We start from the raw sequence: 22,463 nt of genomic DNA, 5'->3' as shown, positions 1-22,463 counted from the left end.
AACCGAAGCGATGTGCAGAAGAAAAATTGTTAGAAGTCTGTTTGAAAAGAGGAATGGCCGGGAAAGAGTTGTATCTTCGGATGATTTCAGGCACTAATTTGTGATAAAAGACTCAAGTGCCAGAGATACTAAGATTATTCACACATTAAAGTCTACTAGATTCTAGAACTAGACAGATGGAGTGCTGAATTTCCCTTTGATCCCAAAAGGTTGTTGCTTTTGCCATTGCTGGCAAATCATTAGTACTTTGGGGAAATCAAAGTGCCTTCATCAGGAAATGTTGAGGGATAGTATGTGATGGGACTTGACTGTCCTGTTAGGTTGGCAGCTTGCCCTGACCTGAACTGAACCCAGCAGGTAGAAGGGAAAAGCACTCTCCAAAGGGAGGTCCTGAGATTTCTTCATATCTTGCAGTTAGAAGAAAACAGTTCAGGGTCCATGTGTATTACCATCTCCCAATCTTTTCTATCTCTCTGTGGGTGTGTTTGTGAGCACCTGTGTACACATCCCCAATCTGAAAATACTGATAGAAAGGGGAGTGTGCAGGATTCACGTTAAGTTTCTCAAACTTACCATGGAGTAACTGTTTGCTTTTGGATTAATGTGTTGATTTGGAAAAGAAAAATGAGAGAGGCTAACAGAGGAGCTGTGACACTGAACTTTATTTCCTGGCAGTGAGTGGGAGGAGGGCTTTGCTTCTTAGAACTCCAAGGATACCTGAAAGCTGAGGCAAAAAGGGCAGGGTTGGGGTACTGAAAATGGCAGATAAATAAAAGGAACTTTGGTACAGGGATTACCTGGCTGGACAATATTCATGTGGCAATGAGTGATGAAGGTGGTAAGGAGAAAAAGAGCCCACTCAGTCCATGAAGCAGAAGAGCAAAAACAGGTAAAACATTAAAACAAATGTATTTGTCACCAGAGTGAGCCTGGCTAAAGGTCATTTCTGGTAACTGGAATAAAAAAGCAACTCATTCATTTCTCATTTTTGCCTATCACCCTCCTTTCTTTTCCTTTAATCCTCAATAAAGATAAACTTAATGTTCTAAACACGGAGTGTGTAAATCTCTCAGGGGCTGTCCAGGGGCTTGATTTTTCTCTCTTCTGCTGACTTCAAAACCTTGTAATGTACCTCAGCGGAGATCACAAAGACTTATGCAGAATGGACATTTGGGGCTCACAGAGGAGAAGTTAGCCTGTGAAACTTGTACTGAAGAAACATTTTTACTAAATGAGTCATCTAAACTAGACAGGAGCACAGTGAGACTCAATATTTATTTAAGAAGAAAAAAAGAGAGGCTAGGTGTGCTGGCTAATCTTGTGTTGGCTTACTTGTGGGTCTGTGATCAGTGTTATCAGGCAGCTGTACTCCCATGCTTTGTAAAAGGTTGGACGCAGGTCCTGCCAGTCCAGCTTGGGAACTATAGGATTCCAGTATATTTGAAACCAGGTTCAGGTCTATATCCACTGGTGTCATAACAGATCCGCCTGCACCAGAATCTTCCTCATCTGAATTATTGGTAGTCTGGGATAGAGGTTCCTTATTTATGGAGAGAAAACAAAATCATGGAATAGGCCATTAGATTAGATGGTAGTTACAATAAAAACTAAGCAATAATGTAAAACTGAAATCTAAATTAAAAAGGCAATTTCTTATCCTTAATGATAGAAAATAAAAATGAAGTCTAATAAGCTTCACAATTTAACACACATATTAGAATTTGGTTCCAAAGATTTTAACACACTTCTTTCTAGGAAAAGTTTCTATAAATTGGATTTCTTCCCTGTTTTCAAATAGCCCAAGGGAGATAACCAAGGTTAAGGAGACATATTTATAGCTCGCCTAAGAGTTTTAAAAGAGATACGCAAATATGAACATTAAAAAAAAGAATCTAATTTTTTCTCTAAATGAAAGAAACTAATTTCCTTTTTATCCCCCAGTGAAAAAACTTTAAAAACCTGAGGCTCTGTGGAGTCCAACCACAAAGATTCCGAATTGTTACTTGAACCTCTCTGGTTTCACAGGTTGGGGAAAGGATTTGAAAGATTGCAGCTTGAGTTATAGACCTTAGTATCTTTGCTATTCAAAGTGCAGTCCATGAATCAGCAGCATGCTGATCCCAACACTGCTTGGAAGCCTCTTAGACACGTAAAATCTCAGGCTTCACCCCAGACCAACTTAACCAGAATCCACATTTTATTTTCTATAGTTTGCTTTTTTTTTTTTACTTCACTTTTACTTAGATCTTTAGATGGCTCATATACATACTAATATTTTAGAAACACTGCTTTAGATAAATTTAACATACTATTTCTTGGTTTCTATTAGGTTTGGGCAATACTGGAAGTGATTATAGTTTAAATGTGGTTTAGATGATCAAAGCAAGGTAAATAACAGTCATTAAGGGCCTTATGGATTTCACTGTTGTTTCACTTAGTTCTCATATTGATTCTACAACATAAGGATTACTGGTTAATGGATATATATTCACAGTGGATGGTTGAGCTGGATTTCAAACCCTAATCCCCAAGGCTCCAGGGTCCGCTTTCATAATGTCTCTTAGGTCCAGGTTAGACACTGCTGGTATAAAAACTAGGATAAAAAAAATGAGTGGAAGATGAATTCTTAATTTGGCCCTAAATTAAGAAAACAACAAACACTATTAAGACTTGAAAATTATTTGGGGGGTGCCTGGGTGGCTCAGTCGTTAAGCATCTGCCTTCGGCTCAGGTCATGATCCCAGTGTCCTGGGATCGAGCCCCGCATCGGGCTCTCTGCTCCGCGGGAAGCCTGCTTCTCCCTCTCCCACTCCCCCTGCTTGTGTTCCTGCTCTCGCTCTCTGTCAAATAAATAAATAAAATCTTAAAAAAATTTATTTGGATATTTAAGACACTTTCTGTTTTTAAAGTCCATGTAAGCTGTTAGTAGTAGAATGCAACCACAAACTAGTCTGACCACACTGCATAACTTTTAATGTTAAATCCTAATGGATAACATAGAATAAGTAATATAATTAAACATATTTAGGAGAACAAAGTTAATAATCCTTAGGGAAACATTACCAATCTTAAATTCTTATTTATTTCAAATCAAAATATCAAATTCATAACCAAAAAAAGATCACAAATCAAAAAAAGGAAAGAAAAAAAAGCTAAGATAAAATAGAGTTTTAGCTCTCCTTCATAATATTAAGATATGCAGATAGGGGAAGAGGTTAAACACTCACGTACCATTTGCTTCTGGGTGGTGAAACTTTTGCCAATGCTGGTATGTGCCAATTCCTGGTCCATCTGGGCCATGTATGACTTGAGATTATTAAGAGTTCCTTTTACAGATGCTTCTTCCCCAGTCTCCTGGGTTTTAAGATCCAAGTCATCATCACTATCCAAACATTCAAAGTCTTCCTCAGCCAGATCATCGGAGTCTGATTCATGAGGACTTGGACCTACACAGACCCCAACACAAAAAGAGCCACATGGTAATTTTTTCTTGAGTGATTATACCTCTCTAAAGAGTTAAATATTATCTGCAGAAAAGGACTAATATACAGAGGTAAATTATTTAATAAAAATCCAGAAAATGGTACTGCGGGCAGATATTTGCAGAAAAGTACACGGGCTGAGCTGAAAAATATAGCTTTTTTTTAAATTACGAATTCAATTACTAAAATTTTTTACTTAAAAATTTTAAAACCTACACAATACATGAATATACTTTGATATAAATATTCAAGTCATACAGAGTTATTATTGTCTCACATCTCACTCTCTTCCCAGAGTTAAGCATCTTTTAACAGTGTGGTGGGTACCCAGGCCTTTATGCAGTTCTGTACGTATGTATAAAAACATAAGGGTATTACATACACACACACACACACACACACACACACACACACACACACACTGAACCATGGTTTGCTTTTCCACTTATTTCTAGGTCTTGGAAGTCCTTCTTTGTTAAAACATGTAGATGGATCTCATTCTTTCTTAAGACTGCCCAATATTTCACAATATGATTGTACTATAATTTAGCCATTTCCTTCTCCATGGACATTTTAGGACGTTCCAATTTTTTGCTACTACAATGCTGTAATCACTATCTTAGCACATATGTGTCCTTTTCATAGAGAAAATTCCTGGAAGTGAAATTACCAAGTCAAAGGTTATAAACTTTCTAGAGTTCCAAACCACCCTGTGAAAGACTTAAACTTCCAGGCTCATGGTTTGACAGTACCCATTTCTTCAACCCTTTGAGAAAACTGGGTATTTATTTACTAGAAACAAGTATTTTCAAATATTTGTCTGTATTTCTTCTTCAAGGCATTGCCTGTTTATATCCTTTGTTGATTTTTTAAATTGGGCTATTTGTCTTTTAATTATTAGGGCTAAGTATAGTAAGTCTAAAAGAGAAAAAACAGTGTAACATGGAAGCCAAGGTAAAACCATATCTAGCCACACAGCATTCACTCATTCAACAAATACTCAATGAGCAGCTACTATGTTAGGCACTGAGCTAAGCATCCTCTGCAAAATCATTCAACTGGGCAGAAGTTCATGGCTGAAAGAAATTCAAAATCATTAAGAGAAAGCAAATACTTTGACTTCCAAGAGATCCAATGCTCTAGTACTCTAGCAACAGCCTTGCTACTTATAGTTTCAAAATGAAAATAAACATCACACTGTAACTTACCTAAAATCTTGTCAAAATAATTAAGAAAAGACTCTGCATCAAAAGTGATTGGAGCCTCAGAAGTTTCTCTGTAAGATTAAAGGAAAAAGACCATTTATTTTGAACACAACTCTCTGGACCTTTTTTTTGTTTGTTTTTTTAAAGCAGTGCCATTCTTAGGACTACTACTAGAGATACGATCTCAAAAGAAGTACAAGAAAAACTGTAGTTTAAATGGTCTTAAACTACTAAACTGTAGTTTAAATGGTCTTTAAATGGTCTACTCTGGGAAGAGAGTGAGATGTGAGACAATAATAACTCTGTATGGCTTGAATATTTATATCAAAGTATATTCATGTATTCTGTAGGTTTTAAAATTTTTTTTTATTATTTATTTATTTATTCATGAGAGACAGAGAGAGAGAGAGGCAGAGGCAGAGGGAGAAGCAGGTTCCCTGCCGAGCAGGGAGCCCGATGCGGGACTCGATCCCAGGACCCTGGGATCATGACCTGAGCCGAAGGCAGACGCTTAACCGACTGAGCCACCCAGGTGTCCCGGTTTTAAAATTTTTAAGTAAAAAATTTTAGTAATTGAATTCATAATAAAAAAAAAAGCCATATTTTTCAGCTCAGCCTGTGTACTTTTCTGCAAATATCTGCCCACAGTACCATTTTCTGGAAGGGATTTTTATTAAGTAATTTACCTCTGTAAGACCATTTAAACTACAGTTTTTGTTGTAAGAAAATAATTTTATTTAAAGAAAATATTATGTAAAGAAAAAAAATATTTCTTGCAAAAGAAATGGGAAAGACTGATGAAATAAAAGTAAAGGGTGCCTGGGTGGCTCAGTTAGTTAAGCAACTGCCTTCGGCTCAGCTCATGATCCCAGAGTCCTGGAATCGGGTCCCACATCTGGCTCCCTGATCAACAGGGAGTCTGCTTCTCCCTCTGCCTCTCCCCCACCTCTTGTGCTCATGATCTCTCTTTCTCTCACAAAAATAAATAAAATCTTTAAAAAAAAAGAAAAGTAAAGTAAAAATGTCACTTTGTTTATGCAGATGTAACTTATACTGATTTAGGGACCTACCCACCCTGCACCTCCCACAAGAGATATATATATATATATATATATATATATATATATATATATATATATATGGCATTAGCAGAATAAATCACATCTCTGAGTTAATTTTATTTTTATTTTTTTAAAAGATTTTATTTATTTATTTTGAGCGAGAGAATGAGAGAGAGAGAGCACATGAGAGGGGGGAGGGTCAGAGGGAGAAGCAGACTCCCCGCTGCACAGGGAGCCCAATGCGGGACTCGATCCCGGGACTCCAGGATCATGACCTGAGCCGAAGGCAGTCGCTCAACCAACTGAGCCACCCAGGCGTCCCTGAGTTAATTTTAAAAAGGTCTATTTCTTTAGGAACTAAACTTTTAAAAGTAAGAACATATTTTCTCTTATCTCTGCTTTCTTTTTTTTTTTTTAAACTGGCTCCATGCTCAGTGTGGAGCCCAACATGGTGCTTGAACACACAATCCTGAGCTCAAGACCTGAATTGAGATAAAGAGTCAGACACTTAACTGAGCCACCCAGGCGCCCCCCCAATCTCTGCTTTCTTAAAAAGAGAATACTGAACATAAATTTTATTCTTCTCATGAGGCTCAAGAGCATCAACACAAATAAAGATATATTTGCTATACAAGTGACAATTCCATCTACCTTATTTTCCTATTACTTGCCAAATGTAACTTCCCATTTATTATTTCTTCCTCTGATGAACTCTTTTATCCCTCTCTTTTGAATGTGAAGCTTCCAATCGACTTGTGGGGTGGGAGATTGAATGGAAGTGTGGATTTGCTGAGAGCTAGGTGTTAAGAGCCCATAAGGTTCTGAGAAAAGTTTAAAGAGTAAAATACACGATTTCCTTGCACAGCTCTGGGATGGACACTTTTAGATCTGTTGAGTAGTCTCTCTGACTTACTTTAAGAATTGCAAAGAATCAGGCTATTAAAAATACAACTCCAGATAAGTCATCATGGTACTAGGCACCAAAAGAGGAAAACACAGCAGTATAAATCATTTACTGAAAAGAAAAACAAGAGCAGAAATGGCAATGACTAGATGACTTCAACATCTGCATTCTAACTACTTAGATATTTATACTCTAACACAAAATTACCGAGGTAGCTCTGCTCCTTTGTGGGTTGAAACTTTGGAAATGAAAGCTTTCATGCTTTCTGAGACTTGACTTAAGTCGTAGTTCTGCTCCTCCTTGGAAATGGGCTCTGCTTCTGTTTTGCCAGCAGCTTCCTGCAGTAGCTGGTCCAGTTGATCTGGTGAGAGATCTAACCACTGGTCATCTGAAAAAGAATAAAACAGGACACCACCATACCACACTGAACATGGGAGGTACTCTCAGAGAAGGGCCCTGAGAGACTTAGTGGAATATTTTCATCTTTCCTAAACCTTCTGCTCTATCCTGGTCCATCACTTACCATCTTCTGGGGGAAGATTAGCTTCTTCCTTCTTAAGCTCTTCTATATCAAATGGTACAGTTTGTAATAAGGTTAAGATTTCTTCACCTGGGCTCATAGCAAGAGAGCTATAAAAAAACAGAAGACATGGCAATTTTTTTATAAGACAGCTCAGAATAATAATCACAAAAAAATAGTATTTTAAAGCTGGGAGGAATAATCTAGTCTAATTTGTTTTGAAACAATTGCTTTAGGTTATAGACCCCTTTTTCTCAAATAAAATTTTACCAGAACTCTAAAAGAGCTCAAAGAAAAACTGCTTTGTACAGCAAAGGAAACTGAAAAGGCAACCTACTGAATGGGAGAAAATATTTACAAAATCATACATCTGATAAAGGGTTAATATCCAAAATATATAAAGAACTCATACAACTCAATAGTAAAAAAAACAATCTGGGGCGCCTGGGTGGCTCAGTCGTTAAGCGTCTGCCTTCGGCTTGGGTCATGATCCCGGGGTCCTGGGATCAAGCCCCGTATTGGGCTCCCTGCTCAGCGGGAAGTCTGCTTCTCCCTCTCCCACTCCCCTTGCTTGTGTTACCTCTCTCGCTGTGTCTCTCTCTGTCAAATAAATAAATAAAAATATTTAAAATAAAAAAAAATCTGATTTATTTTTTTAATTTAAATTCAATTAGCCAACATATACTACATCAATAGTGTCTTTTTTTTAAGATTTTATTTATTCATTTGAGACAGAGAGAGAGAGCATGAGCAGGGGGGAGAGGGAGAGGGAGAGGGAGAAGCAGATTCCCTGCCAAGCAAGGAGCCCAATGTGGGACTCAATCCCAGGACCCTGAGATCATAACCTGAGCCGAAGGCAGACACTTAACCATCTGAACCACCCAGGCACCCTACATCGTTAGTTTCTGATGTAGTGTTCAATGACTCATCAGTTAAAAACAATCTGATTTAAAAATGGGCAGAGGACCTGAATACAAGATGTACAAATGGCCAAGAGGTACATGAAAAGGTGCTCAACATCACTCATCATCAAGAAAATGCAGATCAAAATCACCATGAGATATCAGCTCACACCAGTCAGAATGGATATTACCAAAAGACAAGAGAGTTGGTAAGGAGGTGGAGAAAAGGGAACCCCCGTGCTTTGGTGGGAATGTAAATTGGTGCAACCACTATGAAAAACAGTATGAAGAATCCTCAAAAAAATTAAAAACAGAACTAGCATATGATCCAGCAATTCTACTTTTGGGTATATATGTAAAGGAAATGAAAACAGGATATTGAAGAGATACCTGCAATTCCCTTCACTGCAGCATTTACTCACAATAGCTAAGACATGGAAACCACCTAAGTGTCCACCAATGGATGACAGGATAAAGGAGATGTGCTATATACAATTATATTACAAATTGTATTACAATTACAAATATATATAATAAATATATACACATATATTATTCAGAGAAATATATATAAAAAGGAAATACTGTTATTTGTGAAATGGATTGACCCTGAGGTCATTATGCTAATGGAATAAACCAGACAGAGAATGACAAACACTGCATGGTATTACACATATGTGGAATCTCAAAAAAAAAAAAAGTAAAGTTCATAGAAACAGAGTAGAAAAGTGGCTGCCAGGGACGAGGGAGTGAGGGAAATAAGGAGAGGTTGGTAAAAGGAACGGTACAAAGTTTCTGAATACCATCTAAGGATCTAACGTAAAACATGGTGACTATAACACTGTATCTTATAAGTGAAATCTGCTCAGAGAGTAGAACTTAAATGTTCAAATTGCCCCATCAAAAAGATAAATACATGAGGTGATGGAACTGCCAATTAACTAGATCCCTTCACATGTACAAATATCAAATCACCATGATGTATGCCTTCAATATTTACGATTTTATTCCTCAATTATTTCTCAGTAAAGCTGAAAAAGAAAAACTGCTTTGATTGAAATGGAGTTTGGAAGCTCAGAGATGTAACCATTTCACCTTTGCCTTTGGTTCTGCAACAGGATGCATGGAACATCATTATGAAGCTGCTGACTTAGTATAACTCTTTCAATTTATATATAGCATATATATGAGAAAAAGAAAACCCAGAGGAAAGTATGAACTAAAATTAATCTTGCATGTATGATAGGCTAGCACTTAATTTTATTTTTTTTTAAAAGATTTTATTTATTTATTTGAGAGAGAGAGAATGAGAGATAGAGAACACAAGAGGGAAGAGGGTCAGAGGGAGAAGCAGACTCCCTGCCGAGCAGGGAGCCCGATGTGGGACTCGATCCCGGGACTCCAGGATCATGACCTGAGCCGAAGGCAGTCGCTTAACCAACTGAGCCACCCAGGTGCCCTAGCACTTAATTTTAATTTTTTTTAAGATTTTATTTATTTGACAGAGAGAGAGAGAGCACAGCAGGGGGAGCAGCAGGTAAAGGGAGAAGCAGGCTCACCCCAAACAGGGAGCCCAATGCAGGGCTCTATCCCAGGACCCTGGGATCACGACCTGAGCCGAAGGCAGACTCTTAACGACTGAGCCACCCAGGTGCCCCAGGCTAGCACTTTAAATACATTTTCTTATTTAGTCCTCTAATTACTACTATGAGGTAATAATCCTGTTTTACAGATGAGAAAACCAGAGCTCAGTGAAGTTCTGTAACTTTTAAAAGGTCATTGAGTTAGAGCAAAGTCTCGAAATCAAGTCTTCTGATACTATCTTATGATGCTCCTATAGTAAACTGATAAGGAAGTAATGCACAGAGATATTATCTGTATGATGAGCATGTTATTTTATGATGGCAATGTGACCTGTTATACAAACTGATGGAACCCTGCCTGACCTATTTAGAATGGAGCAAATCAAGTTATAGAATGGACTTACATTCATTTAAATAAAGATCTGCATACCTTGCTAAATCATGAAGGTGACAGGAAATTGTCACTACTACATATTATGCAAATATTACTAAGAGAAAAAAAGAAATATACAAATAATCATAATAAATTACACAATATAAAATCATATTTATTTTAGAGACAGAGAGAGAGAGAGAGAGTGTGAGCAGGGGGAGGGGCAGAGGGAAAGGGAGAGATAGAATCTCAAGCAGACTACCTGCTGTGTGCAGGGCTCAATCTCACCACCCTGAGGTCATGACCTGAGCCAAAATCAAGAGCTGGACCAAATGCTGTGAAGAGTCACAGGAGAAGGTAATTAATTACATTAACTACAGAGAAGTTAAAAAAAAATGATAAAGACAATGAAAGTAGTTGAGTTAGGCCTTAAAGAATGGGGTGGGGGTGGCTCGGTTAAGTGTCCAACTCTTGATTTCAGCTGAGGTCATGATCTCAGGGTCATGAGATTGAGCCCTACACTTAGCGGGGAGTCTGAGATTCTCTCTCTCCCTCTCCCTCTGCTCATACATGCTCTCTCTCTCTCTAAAATAAATCTTTAAAAAAACAGGGAAGATGTTTTCTTAAGATTTTATTTATTCTGAGAGAGAGAGTGCGAGTGCATGAGCAGGGCGAGGAGCAGGGGGAGAGGGAGAAGCACACTCCCACTTAGCTGGGAGCCCAACGTGAGGCTCAAACCCAGGACCCTGGGATCATGACCTGAGCCCAAGGCAGACGCTCAACCAACTGAGCCACCCAGGCACCCAGAATGGGGAAGATTCTGACAAGTAAGATAGGGTAGAGGAACTTCAGGCAAAGGGGAAAATGAGCATTAGTATAAAGGCAAAGAAGTGAGGAACACGTTCACAAAGCAAATAGTGTTCAGTTTGGCAAAAGTGTGGAAGAGGAAGCTGAACAGATGGACTGGGATGAGAGCACAGTGAGCCTGAAATGGCTAAGTTTGGACTCAATGAAATAAGCAGTGGGTGATGACTGATGGCTTCTTTTTTATTTTTAATTTTTGTTTTAAGAGATTTAAATAATATAGACAAGTCCAAAAGATATAGCAAAAAAAAAAGGATGATATAACAAATGTCCATATCCTACCACCTAGAATTATAATATTGTTATACTTACTTCCAGTCTAAAGGAATGATTGATTACCTTTAAAATAAAAAATTAAACATGCATGTACTTTAAAAATTTATAGATAAAGCTAATATTTTTCTTTTGATGATCAACATTATCAGTTCCAACCCATTTCGTTATTACCCAGAGGTGACTGCTCTCACAAATAATCCTTCTGGTCCACTGAGTGTGTGCATGTGCGCGCGTGTGCACACACACGCACACACATACACACATTTGTTGTATTTGCTGTTCTCTTTCCCTGGAATTTTATTCCCCCCCAAATACATGTATGCCTCATTCTCTCACTTCATTTATGTCTCTTCTCAAACAGAACCTCCTTGGAAAGGCCTCTTTGACCAACCTACTTAGAATAGCAGCCTAGGGGTGCCTGGGTGGCTCAGTTGGGTGAGCCACCGACTCTTGGTCTTGGCTCAGATCATGATCTCAGGTTCATAGAATTGAGCCCTGCGTCAGGCTCCATGCTCAGCGCAGTCTGCCTGGGATTCTCTTTCTCCTTCTCCCCCTCCCCCTACTCGTACAATCAATCAATCATCAATCAATCAATAAAATCTTTAGAATAGCAGCCTGTACCTCTCTTTCCTCATACACTGTTTTCTCTTCAAAGCACTTACTTACCACCATCTAGTATCATATAGTGGTTTATTGTCTTTCTCCTACACTAGCATGTAAGCTCCATAAGTATAGGGAGACTTTAGGTTCATTTGTTTTATCCCCAGTACCTGGAATTGGGCCTGGCACATAGGAGATACTCAATAAATATTTGTTGAACTAATGAATATATATGTACCTATAAGTAATATATGGCATTTTGTGTACTAAACATTTTTATATGTATAGCATCCATACTCTACATATTTACAACTTGCCTTTTTCCCCAACATCATGTTTTCAAAATCTGTTTATTAGATCAGTGGTTTTCAACTGGGGACAATTTTGTCCCCAGAGGACATCTGGCAAAGTCTGGTGATATTTTTGGTTGTCACAATTGGGGGTTGGATGGAGTGCTATTGGCATTTACTGGGTAGAGGCCAGGGATGCTGCTAAACATCCCATAATACACAGAGCATCTCCCACAACAAAGAATTATCTGGTCCAAAAGGTAAACAGTGCCAAGGTTGAGAAATCCTGAATAGACTCAAGTACATTTAGCTAATCTCTGGTTAACTAATGGATAGTAGTCCATCATACAAATACACTGTAATTCATTTATCTACTATTGATGGACACTTACATTGTTCAATCTTTCACTTTTACAATCTCTAATAATTTTTAGGAAAGGGATTAAAGATGATTGAAGACATATTTCAAGCAGATTCTCCTGGCTCTAATGGTTGCATTAGAACTGAAGAGTCGCTAGAAGCTGGGAAACAAATTTAGGTATTGCCATAGTTCAAGAAATAAGTAAGAAAAAAAAAAAAGAAACTAATTAGAGTAGGTAGGCAGTAAAAAAGAAAAATGCAAGACACAACATAATAAAAAAGATCAAGAGACTGGATCCAAGGAGAGACAGGAAGTCTAGGTGATAAGGAGGATGGTAGTACTCTTAAAAAAGAGAATGGGAAACAGTCTGTGATATTAATCCAGGTATTCAAAAACAAAACAAAACACTGGGCATTAAGAACAGGTCTGGAGGGAAATACGAGTTTGGTTTTAAACTGTTTAGAAGCTACCCTGGTTTGGGGAATGGGAGTCTCTTTTGCAACATTATTTAGAATGTTGGACATGTAGGGGCGCCTGGGTGACTCAGTCAGTTAAGCGCCTGCCTTTGGCTCGGGTCATGATCTCAGGGTCCTGGAATCGAGCCCCGCATCAGGCTCCCTGCTCAGCGGGAAGCCTGCTTCTCCCTCTCCCTGCCGCTCCCCCTGCTTGTACTCTCTCTGTCGAAGAAATAAAATCTTAAATAAATTAATTAATAAAATTAAATGTTGGATATGGGGCACTTGGGTGACTCAGTCGTTAAGCGTCTGCCTTTGGCTCAGGTCATGATCCCGGAGTCCTGCGATTGAGCCCCGCATCGGGCTCCCTGCTCAGCGGGAAGCCTGCTTCTCCCTCTCCCACTCCACCTGCTTGTGTTCCTTCTCTCACTTTGTCTCTCTGTCAAATAAATAAATAAAATCTTTAAAAAAAAAATAAAAAAATAAAATTAAATGTTGGATATGTAAACTACTTATAATTCTTTCTCCAGTAGTAAAAATATGGTAAGTTATGGCACATCCATTTCCTGAAATGTTATGCAGCTCTTTAAAGTTATGCTTAAAAGACTTTTTAATGTCATGGGAAAAAGTAAGATTATAATGAGTAAAAATTATGGACAGGATAGAAAATTTTTATATAGTATAAAAATGTTTTAAAAATAACTACATGAATGGGGGGGGGAAATCCTGGAAGGCAGTAGATCAAAATGGTAATAGTTGACTCTCTGGTATAAATATTTTCCTTATTACATCTTTCTGTATTTGCTATAATGAGTGAATGTTATTTTGTAACAACAAACTTATTTTAAGATTTGAGAGAGAGAGAGAGAGTGAGTGAGAGACAGCATGAGCTTGGGGGAAAGGGAGAGGAAGAAGCAGGCTCCCCACCGAGCAGGGAGCCTGACATGGGGCTTGATCCCAGGACCCCGAAATCAAGACCTGAGCTGAAGGCAGACACTTAACCAACTGAGCCACCCAGGCACCCCACAAACTTACTTAAAAAGAACTATCGAACCACCAATCTATCTTGTTTTGTGCAAAGAGCCTTAACCCTCCTACACGAGTCTAATTACTTAACATCTCTTTAACCCAAGTCTGTAAGGTAATACTTCTATACAAGCAGAGTGGCCCTTTGAAGCAGATGGGAATCATCTGGGGGAGATTCTCCTAACCATGAGGGCCACCTCTTTTACTCTCCTGACTCTCTTTCCCAAGTTTTCTGAAATGATACCCCAAGAAGGAATCCTCTTACCACCAATTATTGCCATAAAACTGATGGGAGTGGGACAAAGGCACATGCAGACACCTCTGAGAGTAAGGACTGCTGTATATAAAGTCATTATTATCTCATGGACAACTGATGTTAGAGTTCTCTCAGCATCAACTTCGCTTCACCAGTCCTCAAAGAACATTCTATTACACAAATAAGTGGTGTTTGCCACGCAAGCAGAATGACTGGATTTCAAAACCAGAAAGTTTTATTTGGAAAAAAAAAAAAAAAGCCCAACAACAAAATGCGAAACACAACTTGGGACCTTTTAACCCTAATATATACAAAGCTATTCTTTCATATTATTTAACAGCTTTGAGTATCTCAAATTCAATTCTGCAAACATAAATTGAATTTTTTCCAATACTCAAACTCTGACCTTTGATTCCTGAGCTCAATAAGACTGAGGCTTTCTGCTAAAGCTCTGTTTTTTCCTTGGTGCTGCACTGACTAGGAAGTGACCTCAAGGGACAACTCAGATAATGTGGTCCGCATCTACTCTGATCTTCTCTTAAGGGTCCTATTTCCTTCAATTTTTGCCGTATTTTGTTGTTCTACTGTGTGTTCAAATAATTGTTTCTTATATTCTGTCCAGAGTTTATAATTACAATTGGCAGGGGGGTTAGTTGGGTATGTTACTCCACCATTATGAGACCTCCATTTTATTAAATTTTAAAGGGGTGCCATTTCCTTCCAACCTTGTGCTCATTTCTTTCTTCCCCTAGGAAATATATGGCAGCTCAGAATGAGATTTGATTTGAAAGATGAATGTCTGCTTTATTCTGTGTTTCAGACCCACCTAAAAGTAGCTAGACACAGCCAAGGGCTCCTATAGGAATTAAGCATATGCTCAATATCACACTACCTGAGTTCAAATCTTGTATCTGTCACTTACTTGCTGTGTGACCTTTGGCAAACTACTTAATCTCTCTTGGCCTCAGCTTCTCTGCTGTAAATAGGGAACGGTAATAATCATACTTATTTCATAGGATTGTAAGAGAGATTTGACAAATTAAAGTGGCCTACACTTTATAATTACCAATAAATGTTAGCCATTAGATGATGATGATGATGCCAGACGCAGTGATCTTCTGTAGCAAAACCCCCTCTGCCCCACCTTCAGCCCCTTCAACAGTCATGATCCTTGCCATTAACTCTTTAAATATGGCAATTCCAACTCCTGCAACTATCTCAAGAGTGAGGAACTCCTTAACTTCTGGCAGGTTACCACTCTGCGGCCACGGTTAGGTAGTGATAAACTCACCTTTCTGGTCGGTTAACTGAAAGTTGGAAGTAGTTCTTTGCCATTTCTAGCCTTGCCTGGTACTGAGCAGAACCTTCTATCAGTCCCTTAAAAAAAAAAAAAAAAGGCCTATCAGAACATTATTTACATGGTATCATTAAAATAACCTGCTCACCAGCAATTTTCAGGGAGGCAGTGTGTGATACATTGTTCAGGAATCATGAGGCTTGAGTCCAATCCCTGTTTTGTCATTAATGTACCTTTTTGGGCTCTAGTTTCTCCAAATAAGGGGACTGGGCTATATGTAGTAGTTCCTAATCCTTTTCACCATTAAGGACCTCTTTCCAATTTGGATGATTTTCTACCATTTTCTAATATTTAATTAATTATTAAAAAATAACTGATTAGTAATTTATAAAACAAAGTACAAATAGAAATAAAAAATAGCATAATTCCACTTTATCATTTCTGATTTTCACATGTATGTTTATTTTGGCATTCATACTTAATATTTTATATTCTTTCAAAAACAGACTATAATATCATAAGCACTTTTCCATATTGCTACAGTCTTTATATCATATTTTAAAACATCTTAATTCCAGTATAGTTAGCCTACCGTGTTCTATTAATTTCAGGGATACAATATAGTGTTTCAACAATTCTATACATTACTCAGTGCTCATCACAATAAGTGTACTCTTAATCCCCTTCACCTATTTCACTCATTCCCCCACCTCCCCTCTGGTAACCATCAGTTTGTTCTCTATAGCTAAGAGTCCATTTTTTGTCTTTTTCCTTTGCTCATGTGGTTTGTTGAATTCCACATGAGTGAAATCATATGGTATTTGTCTTTCTCTGACTTGTTTCACTTAGCATTTTACATTCTAGATCCATCTATGTTATTGTAAATGGCAAGATTTCATTCTTTTTTATGGCTGAGTAATATATATATCACATCTTCTTTACCTATCCATCTATTGATAGGATAGTTGGGTTGCTTCCCTTGGCTATAAATAATGCTGCAATAAACATGGGAATGCATGTATCCCTTTGAATTAGTGTTTTCATTTTCTTTGGGTAAATACCCACTAGTGGAATTACTGGATCATATGATAATTCTATTTTTAAATTTTTGAGAAACATCCACACTGTTTTCCACAGTGTCTGAACCAGTTTGTATTCCCACAAATAGTGCACAAGGGTTCCTTTCTCTCCACATCCTCACCAACACTTGTTTCTTGTGTTTTAGATTTTAGCCATTCTGACAGATGTTTGTGATTTTGTTTTGCACACATTGTGATTTTGATTCGCATTTCTCTGAAGATTAATAACGTTGAGCATCTTTTCACGTATCTGTTGGCCATCTGTAAAAAAATTACAAAAAGACAACTAACGAATTTTTCTTAAAATATTCACTCTCACGAGTAGTAAGGATATACATATGAACACAATATTACTTTTTCACATATGTGAAAAAGGATCTGTATGATATTTAGTGATATTGACTATGTAGTGAAGTTAATATTCCTATACATTGCCGTAACATTGCATATTGATAGAACTTTAACTGGAAAATAATTTGCTTCGTCTTTGTCAAAAATAATTGTCTTCTTTGGAGAAATGTCTGTTCCTATATCATCATATTCTTTTTTTTTTTAAGATTTTATTTATTTATTTGAGAGAGAGAGAATGAGAGATAGAGAGCACGAGAGGGAAGAGGATCAGAGGGAGAAGCAGACTCCCTGCCGAGCAGGGAGCCCGATGCAGGACTCGATCCCGGGACTCCAGGATCATGACCTGAGCCGAAGGCAGTCACCCAACCAAATGAGCCACCCAGGCGCCCTATATCATCATATTCTTAATGGACTTTTCTTCTTCTTGGATGTTTCCTTAAAATAGATTATTCAAAGTGGAGGTTCTGAGTTTGAACCTTTCTATAGCTCCTGGAACACATTAGCAAATTATTTTCCAGTTAAAGTTCTATCAATATGCAATGTTATGGCAATGTATAGGAATATAAACTTCACTACATATTCAATAGCACTAAATATCATACAGATCCTTTTTCACATATGTGAAAAAGTATTATTGTGTTCACATGTATATCCTTACTACTTGTGAGAGTGAATATTTTAAGAAAAATTTGGTAGTTGTCTTTTTGTAATTTTTTAAATCCATGTCTTTTTTTAAAAATATTTTATTGATTTATTTGACAGAGAGAGGGAACACAACCAGGGGGAGTGGGAGAGGGAGAAGTAGGCTTCCTGCTGAGCAGGGAGCCCGATGAGGGGCGTGATCCCAGGACCCTGGGATCATGACCTGAGCCGAAGGCAGATGCTTAATGACTGAGCCACCCAGGAGCCCCTCTTCGTTCATTTTTCTATTTGGTGGCTTCATGTTTGCCTTATGATTTGCCCCAATTGTTCTTCTGATACATGATAACTTTCAGCGTTCTATATAAGTGTTAGTAATTTTTCTAAAATACTGGAAACAGTTCACAGTTATGCCCTCATTAACACTGAATTAGAATGGTCCCTTTTAACTCTAGTTTCTATAATATTACACATTAAATATGGACCATAGGACTCTAATTCACTAGCCTGATTTTCCCTTGATTATACAGTTTTACAAATGCATTGCAAATCCTACCTCAAAGTAATCATTCTTTTTCAGGCTTTCAAGGAAGCCAGCCCAAAGTGGTGAGGTAGTCATGAAGGATTTCCTGGAGTCAGAAAAATGTGGGCTACATTCAGAGCATAAGATCTCAAATCCATGAGCCTAGATGGAATAGGTAGAATTTTCATTATTAAGTTACTTTCTTTCCATTTAGCCACACTTAAGACCTAGGTGACTAGACATATGGACATTCATAACACTGAATTTTATGAGAAATCTATTTCCAAGTTTTTCAATTTCCATCGATTACTAAAAATTATAAAGGGAAAGCAAATAATACAAAACAAAGAATCTTGTTCTCTTCAAGGAGATTTCTCTTCTTGCTGATTACAAAACCAGAAATTTAAACTTATTTCTTGTTTACTTAAAAAAAGGCTTATAAAAGGTTTCTTGTCTAACAGAAATTATAAATGAATTCAGCATGGCCTTAGACATAGGAAAGGGAAGGGAGGGAATCACTCTATTTTAAGTGTCTTCTGACTAAAAATATAATGAATGAGCATAGCAAAATAAGTCAGACAGGGAGCTTTCCTGATCACTCTAGAGAAAACTACTGTTACCAATTTTTGCATATCCTTTCAGAAGTAATGTATGCACTCAAGCAGATGTGTGGTCTGTGTATGTCCTACTGGATCCCTTTTGTCATTAAATGGCAACATATACACTGTTCTAAACCTTGCTTTTTCACCAAGTTACATGTGTTGTAGATCATTTTATATGATCATACAAATTTATCCATTTCACAGCATAGGCAGACCATAATTTATCTATTTCTCTACTAATAGGCATTTAGGCAGTTTCCAATCTTTTGCTACTACAAATAATGCTGTCATGAGTATCCTCATACATCTTTGTACATATCTAAAATATATGGAGGATAAATATCTAGAAGTGAAAATGCTGAGAAGGGTTTGTGCATTTATATATTGATGGATATTGACAAATTGTTATAAGAGATTGAATCAACTTATATTTCCATCAATGATGTTTGAAAGTATCTCTCTCTATATTTTCATCAATCCAATATATATTATCAAACTTTTTGATATATGCCAAATGGTAGAAAACACTGTTTTGTAGCTTTAAGTTGCATTACTTTTATTATGAGCAAGGGCCAACATTTTTCTTATGTTTAGATTAAAAATCATTTGTATTTCCTTTCCTGTGGACTGTCTGTTCATAGTTCCTCAACATTTTTTATTAAGTAGTATTTTTTTTCATATTGACTTTTTGGAACTCTATATATATTAAAGAAATGAGCTCTTTTTAATTTAAATTGCAAATATAATACTTTCTTCAGGTTTACTATCTTTTGACTTTAGTTATGGAGTTTTTCTTTCCCATACAGAAATGCTTTTTTTTTTTTTTTTTTTGAAGGAGGAGGGAGGAGCAGAGGGAGAGGAAGAGAGAATCTTAAGCAATCCTGAGATCATGACCTGAGTTTAAATCAAGAGTCGGACGCTTAACTAACTGAGCCACCCAGGTGCCCCAGAAATACATAATCTTTAATAATCAAATTTATCAGTCTTTTTTTTTTAATAGCTCTGGTTTCAAGTCCCGCTAAGAAAGGCCTTTCCTACGCAAATTATCAAAAATTCTCCTCTGTTTTCTTTCCGATTTTATGGTTTCAATGTTCTCTTTTAAATATTTCATCCACCTGGAATTTATTTTGGGATAGGTGTGAGGCAATCAACTTTAATTTTTTAGACGGCTTCACAGTTGTTCTATTATCATTAACTGAATAACCCATTTTTCCTTCTTGTTTGAAATGCCATATTTTACTACATTCTCACATAAGTAAGGTATTTTTCTAGACTTTCTCTGCTGTATCATTATTCCATTAAGAGCCTTTTTACCTAAAGGAAGAATATAAAATTTTATGGTGCATTACCAACTTCATGCCCAATTCATGGGCTCGATATTGAGGATGAGATGGAGGAGGCATCTTGTATCCACTCCGTCGGTCTGGCACAAATCTTTGTTGTACCAACTGTGCATATAGACATTTAGTGAAAGTCACCTGGACATTGGAACACAAAATACATGAGTTTTCCTAAAAGTAGAAATTTGACTATCATTTCGCAGTTCATAATTTCATTTATGAGCTTCATATTCATATGAAATGCAAAGAAGATCCAACCTATTCACTGCCAACATTTTTTAATAACAGCTTTATTGAGACATAATTCACATACCACAAAATTGACCTCACTGTCTACGTTTTAGTTATCACTAATGGAATTCTTCTCATGAGTTACATTATACGGCAATTTGGGTGCATAGAAGATAAAGAATAATTCTTAAGTCTCTGGAAGAAATGAAATGTTTTAATGTGCTACGGTGAGCGCTGTGAATTGTGCAAGACTGTTGAATCACAGATCTGTACTTCTGAAACAAATAACGCAACATATTTTAAGAAAAAAGGAAAAGAAGAAGATAACAGGAGAGGAAGAAAAGGGGAGTATGTCAGAGGGGGAGACGAACCATGAGAGATGATGGACTCTGAAAAACTGAGGGTTCTAGAGGGTAGGGGGGTGGGGCGATGGGTTAGCCTGGTGATGGGTATTGAGGAGGGCACGTTTTGCATGGTGCACTGGGTGTTATGAACAAACAATGAATCATGGAACACTGCATCAAAAACTAATGATGTAATATATGGTGATTAACATAACAATAAAAAAATTAAAAAAAAAAAGAAATGAAATGTTTTATTCTTTTTTTTATTTTAAAGATTTTATTTATTTATTTAACAGAGAGACACAGAGAGAGGGAACACAAGCAGGGGGAGCGGGAGAGGGAGAAGCAGGCTTCCTGGCTGAGCAGGGAGCCCGATGCGGGGCTTGATCCCAGGACCCTGGGATCATGACCCGAGCTGAAGGCAGACGCTTAACGACTGAGCCACCCAGGTGCCCCGAAATGTTTTATTCTTAAGAAGAAAATAAAATAGGAAAAATATGGTCAGAAAATAAGAAACATTTAGATATAAAATAGGAAGTGAAGTCTCTTGAAATCTTCCTCCACAGATGGGAGAAAAGAAAAAAGAAAAAAAGTATATTAACTTGCCATGAGGAAACAGAACATTTCCAGTTTTTTCTAGCGCACAATGATGTTCCACTCTTTCCAGTGACAGAAACTAAATGACCAAGAGAGCTATCTTACCAATGTCATTATTCGTGTTTCAGGCAAGAAAGTCTTGAAAACGCGGCAGGCTTGCAGGTCAGTGGGGTCCCGCAGGTAAAACGCCTGGACTCCCGCAGCCACCAATCGGGGGCGCTGCTTTAACACCGCTACAATGCCAGCTGGAAGGAAGCAGCGCGCACGATGAAGGGAGGCTTGAGTTTTTTCTGGGTATCTGTGGCAGGTCACATGATTATTTTTATTTTATGATATGTAAACATCTAGAATTCTTCTACCATTTACTTCCTCTTATATTGTCAAGAGTAAGATGTAGAATGACAAGGAAGGTGAAGATAAAGCTACCAAATACACTAAAAACTGCAGAAAAGAAGAGAGGGAAAGAGCAAAAGTAGGAAAAAATGGAAAATAAAGAAAAGGAATTAAGGTAGTTCAATAGGGGCGCCTGGGTGGCTCAGTGGGTTAAGCATCTGCTTTTGGCTCAGGTCATGATCTGAGGGTCCTGGGATGGAGCCCCGCATTGGGCTCCCTGCTCAGTGGGGAGTCTGCTCTCCCTCTCCCTCTGCCCTTCCCCACTTCCCCACTCGTGTTCTCTCTGTCTGAAATAAATAACTAAAATCTTAAAAAAAAAAAAAGTAGTTTAATAAAGACAAAACAAAAACCCTACTATTCTTTGGAACAAGGATAAAATCACAGTTCATTCTTCTAAAACAATGGTACAAAGCATATTGAACGAAGTTAAAAGAGATTTTATATTGTTATAACTTGAATGGTGCTAAACATAGAATAGGTACTCAAATTCAAAAGGCGAAACTATATGTTATTAGGTGAAGGCTCTTCTGAATAGAACCTAAAGTGTTCCACATAGGTCAAAGAATCCCATCCAGAGCCCCAGAACCACAGAGTACATAATGCTCCCTTAGGTTTTCATTCCTATTGGTCTCAAAATTTTTATCTATAGATATAGATAATACTTAGTCACAGTATCTAAGTAAATAAATGCAAAAGTATTGGGAGTAGAATATTAACACCTATGAATGGGAATTTAAAGATATATCTGTGGCTTAATTTTATTTATTTATTTATAGATTTTATTTACTAATTTGACAGAGAGAGAGATAGCGAGAGCAGGAACACAAGCAGGGGAATTGGGGGAGGGAGAAGCAGGCTTCCCGCGGAGCAGGGAGCCTGATGCGGGGCTCGATCCCAAGACCCTGGGAT

At 37.6% G+C, this 22,463-nt stretch overlaps 1 protein-coding gene across 3 annotated transcripts in view; it reads right to left on the bottom strand.

Moving 5' to 3' along the window:
- Positions 1-22,463, bottom strand: part of ECD (ecdysoneless cell cycle regulator) — a 33,165-nt gene that overhangs the window by 2,162 nt on the left and 8,540 nt on the right. The window contains exons 6-15 of one of the 3 annotated variants that reach the window (XM_073878832.1): positions 21,267-21,459; positions 19,999-20,127; positions 18,081-18,209; positions 15,450-15,535; positions 7,176-7,282; positions 6,860-7,040; positions 4,691-4,758; positions 3,232-3,446; positions 1,333-1,540; positions 1-724 (exon numbers count right to left, since the gene is read on the bottom strand). In XM_073878832.1, the coding sequence (XP_073734933.1) occupies positions 570-724; positions 1,333-1,540; positions 3,232-3,446; positions 4,691-4,758; positions 6,860-7,040; positions 7,176-7,282; positions 15,450-15,535; positions 18,081-18,209; positions 19,999-20,127; positions 21,267-21,459 (1,471 nt within the window). In that variant the 3' untranslated portion in view covers positions 1-569. Of the gene's footprint in view, positions 725-1,256; positions 1,541-3,231; positions 3,447-4,690; positions 4,759-6,859; positions 7,041-7,175; positions 7,283-15,449; positions 15,536-18,080; positions 18,210-19,998; positions 20,128-21,266; positions 21,460-22,463 lie in introns of those variants that run through there. The other 2 variants (XM_025850456.2, XM_025850458.2) reach the window with 2 other exon arrangements.

The sequence above is a fragment of the Callorhinus ursinus genome, unplaced genomic scaffold, assembly GCF_003265705.2.
Source record: "Callorhinus ursinus isolate GAN/ISIS: 27379988/994484 unplaced genomic scaffold, GSC_fseal_2.0 scaffold31, whole genome shotgun sequence".
Lineage (NCBI taxonomy): Eukaryota > Metazoa > Chordata > Mammalia > Carnivora > Otariidae > Callorhinus > Callorhinus ursinus.
The sequence above is the reverse complement of the archived record's forward strand: the minus strand, read 5'-3'. Positions and strand labels throughout refer to the sequence as shown.